Source organism: Xenopus laevis, chromosome 2S (assembly GCF_017654675.1).
Source record: "Xenopus laevis strain J_2021 chromosome 2S, Xenopus_laevis_v10.1, whole genome shotgun sequence".
NCBI classification, from domain to species: domain Eukaryota; kingdom Metazoa; phylum Chordata; class Amphibia; order Anura; family Pipidae; genus Xenopus; species Xenopus laevis.
In genome coordinates this window covers 147,058,257-147,070,196 of record NC_054374.1, presented here as the reverse complement: position 1 = coordinate 147,070,196, position 11,940 = coordinate 147,058,257, and the positions used below count along the sequence as shown (strand labels likewise).

At 39.6% G+C, this 11,940-nt stretch overlaps 1 protein-coding gene across 1 annotated transcript in view; it reads left to right on the top strand.

Annotated features, from left to right (window-relative positions):
- pan3.S (poly(A) specific ribonuclease subunit PAN3 S homeolog) overlaps positions 1 to 10,555 on the top strand; it is a 38,524-nt gene extending 27,969 nt beyond the window's left edge. The window contains exons 11-18 of the mRNA XM_018247962.2: positions 472 to 573; positions 2,745 to 2,910; positions 3,081 to 3,168; positions 4,942 to 5,081; positions 6,067 to 6,196; positions 6,364 to 6,428; positions 7,617 to 7,755; positions 7,913 to 10,555. Coding sequence (XP_018103451.1) covers positions 472 to 573; positions 2,745 to 2,910; positions 3,081 to 3,168; positions 4,942 to 5,081; positions 6,067 to 6,196; positions 6,364 to 6,428; positions 7,617 to 7,755; positions 7,913 to 8,053 — 971 coding nt within the window. The 3' untranslated portion in view covers positions 8,054 to 10,555. The remainder of the gene's footprint in view (positions 1 to 471; positions 574 to 2,744; positions 2,911 to 3,080; positions 3,169 to 4,941; positions 5,082 to 6,066; positions 6,197 to 6,363; positions 6,429 to 7,616; positions 7,756 to 7,912) is intronic.
- Positions 10,556 to 11,940: the final 1,385 nt, after the last annotated feature.

The window sequence follows — 11,940 nt, the reverse complement described above, 5'->3', positions numbered from 1 at the left end:
GAGAGAGAGAGAGAGAGAGAGATCGAGAGAGAGAGAGATCGAGAGAGATCTAGAGAGAGAGATCTAGAGAGAGAGATCTAGAGAGAGAGAGAGAGAGAGAGAGATCTAGAGAGAGAGAGAGAGAGAGAGAGATCTAGAGAGAGAGAGAGAGAGAGATATAGAGATATATAGAGATATATATATATATATATATATAAAATACACACCTGTATCTGATGATTCAGCAGTAAACCCTGGTCTTTAAAGTTGCCCAATTGAAATGTTTCGTCTTGGCCGATCAATAAGACGACTGATATGCACAGAATATCATATCTTTTGATCATATCTGTGCAAGTGCGGCCACCTTTGCTCCAGAGAAATTTTTGTTAGGGTAAAGAGAGTCAAAAACCCCATTGATTGAAGAGCCATAAGACAATTGGGGTAATTGTTTAAATCCTTTGCCCATTGCCCAAATCTCCTTGTTTTTCACAGCCCTTGTGTTTGCATATGATTTTCATGCTGGAAGTGAAACAATGATGAGCCGGCATTTTAATGACCCAAGTGCAGATGCTTATTTCACAAAACGGAAATGGGGTAAGTGGGTTTTTTTTTAAATTAAAATATTAGTCCTCAGTGTCTCAAATACACGTTGTATGCCTTGCTTTTACAGTTCTTGTCATATCCTCATTGTTTTCCTGGCATAGTACTGGAGTCACCTGGAAGTACCCCGATACTAGCCTTAGAGTGTAATCCCATCTTCTGCCCCCAAAAACATCCAAAGAGAGTTATAACTAGTGGTAGAATCATGAATCATAGTAAGGTAGTCTTCAAAAGGCCATCATTCACGCTTCCATTTTGCTGGTGAGTTGCAATGTGAATTAGATGACCTGCTGAAAAAGTGGATCTTATGGGGAAACCGGTGGTAGATGCAGTCCCTGTTAAACATTTGTTGGCAGATTGGTACCCCACCCACAAACATTCTAATGTTTAGACAAAAGGCTGTGAATAACAAACAACCGTATGTACTTTTTTTTTTATTCTTGTTGGTGATGTTAATAAAAACCACTTTTATCCTGTGATCTTGCTCCAATACTATCACTATATGCTAATAGCATCCAGACACCCTTGCTATAATGGCATGTACTCAACTGTCGGTGCCATAAACACATGCTAAAACGATGATGAATATTCTTACTTTTCTCTTTAAGTTTTATTATATTTTTAGAGGCACTAATTGTATTTCCACAAGCCATCACCCCCTTCTTCAAAAGAAACATGTCGGTTAAGGAGACTCTTGTGGCTGTGCGGATCCTTCACATATCACCCTGCTGCTACTTTGTGGGCAGCCTGTTTCACTGTATCATGGCAGAGCCCTTCCAGACGCTTAAGGGATGTGGTTTTAATCTATTTTGGCACACACTTTTACTCCAGTTACTCTGGGCTTAAAGGAGCTTTTGTTTCCTTGTGTATTTACCTAAAATATTCTTTGCAAAACAGTTACTGCTTTTTCTTATCTTAATGAAGAAGGAAAGCTACTGAAGTAGTTTATTGCTCATTGATTAGCCACAATAGTGCAAGCTATAAAACTATATTTATTCTGCAGAATGCTTTACCATACCTTAGTAAACGGCTTTAGAATCTTTCTGTTTGCTTAGGAAAGCAGCTGCCATATTAGCTTGCGGTGACATCACTTACTGTCTGAGTCTCTCTCTGCTCACTCTTGGCTCCGATTACAGCAGACGGGGAGGAGGGGAGAGAGAAGCAAACTGAGCATGCTCAAGCCCTAGCCCTGGAGGTTTTAGGCTGAAATCAGGAAGTCTGATACAGAAGCCCATGTGTACACAATAGAAGGAAAGAAATATGGTGTTTCTTTTGACAGAGGACTCAGAGCAGCATTACTTTGAGGGTTTACTAGTGTATTTATATATACCTTTCTGATAAAGTTTACTTACTGGTAGTTTTAACCTTTCCTTCTCCTTTAATATTAAAAGTTTTAAGCTACGTTAATGCTATGCGGATGTTCTGGGTAGTTTTTGTTGCTGGCTCTACTACACTGGTATTAGCTGCCTTGGGCTAGGATACAATTGTTCATTGAAATACCAAGCTTTAAATTTTCTTTATTTAGTAATTTTGTTCTGCGTTATGTATAACAATTAAAAATGTAACAGGCATCTATGGTAGAAAATTGTCCCCCCCACCATGGTTGCGGCCTAATGAAGTCCCCACTCCAGTAGGTAGAAACAATATCTTCCCCCCCCCCCAAAAAAAAATAACTAAATGACAAGTAGTGAGCCACACACTTTATCAGGGAGGTGCATTGTACATTTTGAGTAAACTTGGGTGCATTATGAGCAAATGCCACAGCTTGCTCATTATTCACATGCGTGTGATGTAAGATTGGCGGATTCGCCCACTTCTCCAATGTTATGTGCACAACGTTTAAGCCAGAAACGTGCTCATTATGCATATACTTGTCAAACATAAAGACCCGCACCAGTTGCAAATAGCAGAATTCTTGCTACGAGCATTTTTTGGGCAAAATACTATTGCTTCCCCCAGCTGGAGTGCAAGAAACAATTCAACCATAGGTACTCTTTACATAAAAGTCAAAGGAATTTGGGTTTATTAGTGGCTTCAGTGAAAAAAACATCTATGTTTATGAACATTGCTAAACCAGACCTTCCACTTGGTGTGGGGCAGGAGAGTTGGGAGCTTTTATAGAATGTGTATGGCCGCTTTGGTTAAATGTGTTTTTTTTGCTCCAGGGCAGCACGATGGTCCATTACCTCGTCAACATGCTGGTCTGCTTCCTGAATCCCTCATTTGGGCTTATATTGTCCAGCTAAGTTCCGCCTTGAGAACAATTCACACAGCAGGCTTGGCATGCCGCGTTATGGATCCAACAAAAATTCTTATTACTGGGAAAACAAGGTATGGGGGAGAATATACTTTTTACTATTGGGCTAAACCCCAGTTACTGAAACGAATTTGTCCAGTTCACTTCTACGATATTATCTGTATTGTTTTTCTTTCTTTAAAACCTTTATTTAGGAATTTGGGATGTCCATTGCTTTAGTATTCTTCTTTTTTACTTGTTACAGGCTGCGGGTCAACTGTGTTGGAATCTTTGACGTTTTGACATATGATGGAAGTCAGAATAATCCAGTGGCTTTAATGCCTCAATACCAGGTGAGATAAGAAAAGAGTTTCTTGCAAATAGAATATTGAGTGTGTCTCTATTACCCCGATTTATTTAGAGAAATGATTTCCCAGAACCCCTCCCACCTACACTTACATAACATTATTGCAATGTTTTGTCTCACGCTCGGCATATGTTATGTCTAAGGATCACACTCTGTCATCAGATATACTGGAACTCAATGGCTTTTCTTGGTTTGTTGGTTTCGGCTTTTTGTTTTGTTTTTTTAATCCCCAGGAAGCTTGGTTATATTCCCCCTCTTCTTCTTCGCAGCATGAGTGCTTTAAATAGTTGTACATGAACATACATAAGCTCAAAGCTCAGGGAATCTTGCGTGCAGTTGTTTTGCAAACTAGGAAGTGGCAGCTTCCAGGTGGTGAAAGAAGAAGACAAACATCCTGAGCTCAAATGATTTCTGCTGTATATTATGCCTGAACTCTCCCAATAGACTTCACCACGCTGAATAGAATGCACATAGATATATATATATATATATACATGCTCATATGTATAAGCCTAGTTTGAAGCTTCCCTGCTTAGTTCTATTTATTTATTTAGTTTAATGAGAAAATAACTTATTTAATGTATATACATGCAATAACCAGACTTCTTGAGAAGAGGATATCCACCTGCATGTATTTTTCTGCTTAGTATAATAGGAAATGTTGTTTTAAGCCACTTTTCAATGTACATTTGTTACAATTTCCATTATTTCAAAGTTATTTGTAAATTTATGTGCAACTGAAGGCAGCATGCCCATCAATTGCTATTCTCTTCTCTGAGTGACAAACTCTATTGTACAGACGTAAAGCGCCAGCACTCACCCGCTCCTGACCCGTGGGTCCAGCAAACACCCGTGTATGACGTCCCTGACTCCAGACGAGCTTAGTGCAATTGAACAGTAATGGTACGGAGCACACTGTGGCCGGACAAATTAAAACTTGAAAATATTTTATTGGAAATCCATTACAATCGAAACAAGTGACATGAGTATAACGTTACCCCCAACGCTTGACGCGTTTCGTGCGTCTGAGGAAGTGGCGAGACGCCACGAAACGCGTCAAGCGTTGAATGTAATGTTATACTCATGTCACATATTTCGATTTTAATGGATTGACAGACTCAATTGAAATGTTGCATCAAAATTCAACTCTCCGCCAGCTAAAGACTCCAGTTCCCATAGTGCATTGCACTCATTTGTAAAACATTTTGTTCTTGGCCGGATACTATGTATACAGTGTTGTGGTGTCACAAAAGGAGGGAATGGTAAGACAGAATTAATGCTTTCAGTTGTAATTACATTTACAAATAACTTTCAAATCCTCAAAATGGATCATTTCCAAAAACAAATCAGTATTTGGCTAATGTCGCCTTTAGGGTAAGTCCACACAGAGCGTTTTGGGGCGATTAATCGCCTCATTTTTGCAGCGACCAATCTCCCCAAACGCCTTCCCTGAATCTGTGCCGGCTAAAATGAAAAAACGCCGGCACTAATCACACGCGCCGATTCGTTTTCCGAAGTTTCCTGCAACTTCGGGCGACTTCGGAAAAAAAACCGCCGTGTGTGATTAGTGCCGGCATTTTTTTTTTTTTTCATTTTAGCCGGCGAAGATTCAGGGAAGGCGTTTGGGGAGATTGGTCGCCACAAAAACGAGGCGATTAGTCAACAGGCGACCAAATCTCCCCAAAGAGCCCTGTGTGGCCTGACCCTTAAATCTAATAATTATTTTGTTGCCTGCAATAATTCTGATTTTTCCCTCCAGCAAGCGGACCTGATCTCATTAGGGAAGGTCGTATTGGCTTTGGCCTGCAACTCCCTGGCAGGAATCCAACGTGAGAATCTGCAGAAAGCTATGGAACTTGTCAACATCAACTACTCCTCTGACTTAAAAAATCTTATTCTGTAAGGTTTATGGATCTGTTTGATTTTTTTCTGCCAGTGTTATAACTTCATCTAATCTCTTCTTCTGGCATTTATGCATTCATTTACAGTGAAGATCAGCCATTTTACTATACAGGGTATATATGTACATATGCTATGATTTCCCATGGATGAGCTTACTTTCTAGGCTCCAGCTCCATGTTTGTTGTCCATCTCCGTGTTTGTTGTCCATCTCCGTATTTGTTGTCCATCTCCATGTTTATTGTCCATCTCCTGGTTGACACCCCACCCAAATATCCAATGTGGATCCCACCTTGGCAGCATGGCCTGTGGGAGCGGCTTACATCAAGTTAGTCTGCAGAATAAAGAAGCACAAAGGTACATAGTGATTAGGGGATACAAGGAAACTGTCTGGAAGCCTGTACACTCACATTCACCATTCAATTCAATTCAAATTAGGCTTTTTGCCTTTGGTAAGAAAATTTCCATGCAGAGAATGGACCTATGGAGTCTGAATTTTGTTTATAGCCATAAAATGCTACAAAACTAAATTGCTGTGATTCCGGGGCTCAGGGGAAGCATGTTATACAGTACCCAGTGCAATTAACTGGCAGTTACAAAGCCCTTTGAGAGCAGCAGTATTGGCTAAGCTCAAGCCATTTTATACACTGGGGTCTCCAAAGATTGCTAGATGTTTATCCTCTGAGGGTAGCACTTACACCTTTAAGTAGTGCTTTCTACCATGTTCTAAGTGCTACCCTCAGAGGATAATCATTACATTTCTCCTGGAAAAATCAAGTAGGTAGGCATCGGGTGTATTACTGTGCATCGGATTCCACAGCATCCAATTATAATAGATATTATGGAATGTATTTATTCGCTATTCTACCATTAAGTAGTGCTTTCTACCATGTTCAAATATGATATCAAACATTTCCTGATTATAAATGTGTTTCATTTGCCCAGCATCGATTCCCTAATAATATAATCCATATTGAATCCATAGGTACTTGCTGACTGAACAGAACAGGATGCGCAGCGTCAATGACATCATGCCAATGATTGGTGCTAGATTTTATACCCAGTTGGATGCTGCTCAGATGCGCAATGATGTCATAGAAGAGGACCTTGCAAAGGTAAATCTGTTTAGTAAAGCTTTTAAGTTTAATCAAAATCTATATAATATGGACAGGAAAAAGTTGTTGCACTGCAAATAACAAACTGTTAAAAAAAGACCTGACATTACATGCTGAACATAAACCTTGTTGGAAATAACCTATTGTGCCTGTTTGTTGTGTTGCAGGAAGTACAGGATGGACGGTTGTTCAGACTTCTGGCAAAACTGGGAACAATTAATGAGAGACCAGAGTAAGACATCAGCCCACTGTCCGGAACTTGGCTTCATTGCAATAATCGTACCTTTCTGTTGGCTGTATATTTTGACTGTATTTTTTTTCAATTTCTAAACAAAGATGTCTAGGACAGAGCCATACAGCTGCTTAAACTGCCCACTGTGGTCCTCTCAAAAATACAGTTGCTCAGTTGTGTAGAAAGCTAAGGCCGCAAGACATTACAGCTGTCATCCTGGGAAGATTTGGTTTGATAAATGGAATAATGTCTCCTTTGTAGGTTGGTTCTTGCCTCTTTGGCAGACATGCAAGGTTTACCCATAGCTAGCAGCTCAACTGATGCTCATTTAGCTTCTTCCATTGGCTTTAGCTTCCTTTCTGCTCTTTTGTCTAGGTTACTAAATGAGCGGATCTTTGCCAGATTTGGCCACACACATTTTTGGCCAAATCAGAATGGCTTGCTCATTTGGCCCCAGGCCAAAGACCCTGTTGCTTAAAAGATTCTGTCTTGATTTCTATGGTGTTGTTTCTGTTTCTAAATGTTTACACTGCAAATAATTCACTACAATATCATGTGCTTTCAGAAAGAGCCAGCACTTAGATAGGAACTGCTTTCTGGCAGGCTGTTGTTTCTCGTACTCAATGTAACTGATTTTACTATTGAGTGCTGTTCTTAGATCTACCAGGCAGCTGTTATCTTGTGTCAGGGAGCGGTTATCTGGGGGGGTGATCTCACCCCAACGTGCAGTACATCAGTAAAAAGTGACTGAAGTTTATCAGGGGACAAGTCGCATGATTTGGGGCAGCTGGGAAACTGACAATATGTCTAGCCCCATGTCCGATTTCAAAATTAAATATAAAAAAATCTGTTTGCTCTTTTGAGAAATGGATTTCAGTGCAGGATTCGGCTGGAGCAGCACTATTAACTGATTCATTTTGGAAAAAAAAAAATGTTTTCCCATGACAGTATCCCTATAATCAAGCCTGTGCTGGCCTGTCACCCAACAGGAGTACATATTTGACCAATTCTCAGTCAGATATCAGTTGGGTTGGGTTTTTGCGAGGCTCTCACACATCCTGAGTTGGCAATTTTTATTGGCCCATTTGTAGCCAACTTTTAAGTTTCAACTTATCTTTGGGATGATGAATATAAGTAAAACTACATGCATTGGCTTTATTTATTTAACACTTTTGTCATCTTCATAAGGTTCCAGAAAGACCCAGCCTGGTCAGAAACTGGGGACAGATACTTGCTCAAGCTCTTTAGGGATCATCTTTTCCATCAGGTGACAGAAGCTGGGACTCCATGGATCGACCTCAGTCATATTGTGTCTTGTCTTAACAAGGTAATGCAGGCGTTGTGAGACATTAAGTCATTTTAGCCGGAGTTGTATCCTGCTTTGTAATCTTCTTAAGGTAAAAGTGTCAGATTTCAACACATTATTTCTGTTTTACCTCTGATCTGTTAGTAAATTTTGCCTTTTTCCTCCTCCTTGTTTCCAGTTAGATGCTGGCGTACCAGAAAAAATCAGCCTCATTTCCAGGGACGAGAAGAGTGCACTTGTGGTGACTTACAATGATCTTAAACGCTGCTTTGAAAATACCTTTCAGGAACTGGTCGCAGCCGCAAACGGGCAGTTGTAGTATTTGCTGATGAGCATGCGGGGCATTGCTTAGGAACTCAACCAATAGCAAATTGCACTACAGCTGGTTTGTTGCCGTCATTGTCATCTCATTTCACCATTGGGAATCAAACAGGAGACGAGCGAAGCTGCTTGCACTTCAGTCAGGTACACTGTTACTTGGAAGGAAGAATGTTTCATTTATCCTAGAGCTATGGCTGCCAACGGAGGCTTTATCTGTGAAGAATTTTATTTTAAATAATGGAGCGTCATCGGATGAATGATGTTCCTGCTTTTATTTTTCCACTTGCATATGCACTAATTTTAATTTTAAGACTATCTGACCTTTTGAAGGCAATTTCTTCTTCCTTTATTTTTTTTTTTTTTATCCTCCACCCTCCGCCATGTATAAACATCTAACCAAGGACACTGGTTTGCCATCAAGAAAAAGACGACAATAATTATATCTTGTGCCCCAGTGGTGTATAAGGACCAGGCAGAGGAGTGATTTCACATACACTGCTGTTTTACAGACTTTTTTTCAATCTAGAAATGATATATAGAAGGTCTTTCCCATCCCCCCACTGGCCTTCAATTGCTACCAAATGGATTGTGAGGACATAGGAATAAAGTAAAGACACACAAACACACACATGAACTAATATGGTAGACACCTGTGCTGTTGCTCATGCTCACTACCGGACTTCGGCTCTTTAAGGATGTGCATTTAAATGTGGGTTTCTATAAAAGAAACGCAGCCAGCGCCCTATTGCAGTCTCTGTACATAGGATCTCCTGCTTGCCTGGCACATACATGACATTTTTGTTTCCTCTATTCCTTAGAAGAACCACAGCTTTATAAGGTACCATACACTGGATACTGAGACTCCCAGATGCAGCAATTTCCTGCCCCTGCGAGCGTGTGCAATTCCTAGAAAGTGATTGGTTTTGCCTCTTGCAGTACAACAACTCACTGTTCCCCCTACCATGTTTGTATCCCTCTCAACTATCCGTTTTGTTAAAAAAAAACGAGAAAAAAAAAACGATATATTTTTGTCTCCTTGCTAAAAGTAGCTGTAAATCGACACAACGTATTCACTGAATTTCTTGCAGAATAACTGAATATTTTTTATTGCCAAAAGTAAGATTTTTTGCTCTTAGAGGCTTCATTTCTAAAGGGTTTTGTTCTTTTGGGATGGGGTTAGGGTGGTCTTCTGAGTATTTATATCATAAAACTGATGCTCAGCAACAGGAACGACCGACTGAGTATTGCGGCTGAAATAAACTACTTTTTTTAAATGAAAAGAAAAGCTTTACTATAAGGTTGTGCTTTCACGTACGGAAGAACCAGGCCGCCGTCCTTCATGCTTCACGACATTGTAGGAGAACGCAGATTCTTTTTGTAATCGTCCTTAACTGAGAAGCGAGAGTGCAGCCTTACGAGGATAACGTTTGCCACATGGTGTTATATGGGTTTTTTTTTTTATGTACAAGAAATTCCGCCTTTGAGGAGATAAATGAGCAAGAACAGTGTTTTATCATTAGCCTACGTAAGATCACAAGAGAAGCAGCTGTCTTTTTTTTTTTTTTTTTATGTTTTTGGAAAAAAAAGTATCATATGGGAGTTTTTTGTAAAAAAAGAGATACTTGTATTCTACAAAAGAGATGCTTAATTTATAAGCGGACTGCATTTACACTTTGTTTTTTCCATTTGTTAATTCTGTTCTGCTGTAAGGACCTGACGCGTGCTCACCACTTACAGGGATTTCCAGCATATTATAAAGGGGATCATACATGTCCATGTCGGTGTTTGGAAGTACTTATACATATATACCTAGTGGGGGGGGGGTTCTCCGTTTTATTTTATTTTTCCTTTTGGGACCAATATTTTAGAAGAAAGCAGAATGGCAGGCTTTCAACCAGCATAACAATCTTGGTGTTTATGGGAGGGGAAAAAATCAAATGAAATACTGCTGCCGGCTTATTTGCTTTAATCCATACTTTTATCTCAGGATTAAAACAAGAGCGATTTTATATAGGTATGTTTGGTCCATGCACACAGTCAGAATCCGAAAACCCACCAGATACCATACTTCTCTTTTACGCCAATCCGAACCAACCAACCACACACAGTTAAACGAGATTCTTTATAACTCAACTCTTAATGAGTAGCAATAACCCGCTGCCAACGCAAGTCGTGCCGTCCCGAAAACAGTGGACAGAATCGGGTGCAGCATCGCCCCGACAGATACAAAAGCACAGGAAGAAACAATGTTCCAAAACATTTAAGCAAAAAAAAAAAAAATCATGAGGTGTTTCTTTTAAATTTTTTTGTACATGTTTTAAATTTTATTTTCTCTTTGTGTAAATATTTTGGGTACTTTTTTTCCCCTCTCTATTGCATCTTCAGCTTCCTTTATAATGTACTTTTTTTTTTTTCTATTGTCATGATCCCCAAATGTTACCCATCATTTTTGTTTTCACGTGTACAGCAGTATTTTTTAATAAAGGTTAAAATAAATCAATGTTGTGTGACAGTGTTTCCATGTTTTGGAGAGAAACTGGCTGAGTCACAGGTACAGAGTGCGATGAGTGGAGCTGTCTCAGATTCAGTTCTCGGCAGCTTAGCTGTTTAATAGGATAATATAAACAATATGCCTCAGACTGTCCACTTTGGCTCAAGCAAAAAGTCTATTGGGCTTCTTAAAATCTCAGAAACTGCTAAGAATAGAAAACATGTAGATTGCAAAAGTGCGAAGAGGAGCACCCTCTTCAAAGGCAAACTGAACCCTAAATATGATTATGGCTAGAAATGCCATATTTTATATCATGAACTTATTGATCCAGTCTAAAGCTTCAGCATCTATAACAGTAATGATTCAGGCCTTCAAAGTTGTCACAGGAGTGAGTTTCCCAACTTGTATTTTGTTTAAAGTGTCCGTTACACTCACATACTCAGTGGGTTCTGAGCAGCAGTGGAGAAGCTAAACTTAGGGGTCGTTGCAAATCATAAAGCAACAACTTGTTTGCCTGTGGTATAAGCTGATGCTACAGGGATGATTATTAATTTCTGATGCTTATTGTACTCGTTTCAGAGATGTCATGTACCAGTAATTATTTAGTAAGCAGCCTCAGCCTTATATTGTGACATTTATTTTATCAATATCTATTCAATATATTGTGAGTGGGTCCCTACGCTCAGTAAGTGACAGCAGCACAGAGCATGTGCAGTGAATCGGCAGAAAAGAAGATGGGGAGCTACTTGGGCATCTTTGGAGACATAGATATTCCCTTCTAAAGGGCTGTGGTTGCCTTGGGCTGGCACAATTGCACAAAACATAATGTACAACATTTCTGCCCGTTTCTTTGGTTAAGCTTTAATTCTCCTTTAAGCTGCCCCCATATATGAAGATAAAGATTTGATCTTATGGCAAAGTGGTGGCAGGCCAAACAGTTGGATACTGGACCAACAAGTATATCATTATAGGACTGATGCTATTCTCTCTCAATTTTGTTTTAGATATAGGGTAACACGTTGTTAGTTTGGACCCATATATTGTCCAGTTAGTTGTCAACCTGATTTGGATGGAGTGAGCATGCCATCAGCTGAAACCATGCCCTGTCTGGTAAGTTTAGTCAAACCGGTATATTACACTGAAAAAAGCAGTATATTTAAACTAACCAAACCCATTTCCTAAACGGTTTAGAATATGAAAAATGGACAGTACCCTAAAGCTGATGTAATAAAACTGTTTTGTTATGTTCTGGTCAACAGCTGAATCTCCAATATACTTTAATTAAAAAATGTGTACCATTTTTATAAGAAACCTGACTGTATGCAGTGAAATTCCCCCTTCATTTACTGCTATGGATAGGAATTGTCAGATGGTCCCTAACTGCTGAGCAAGAA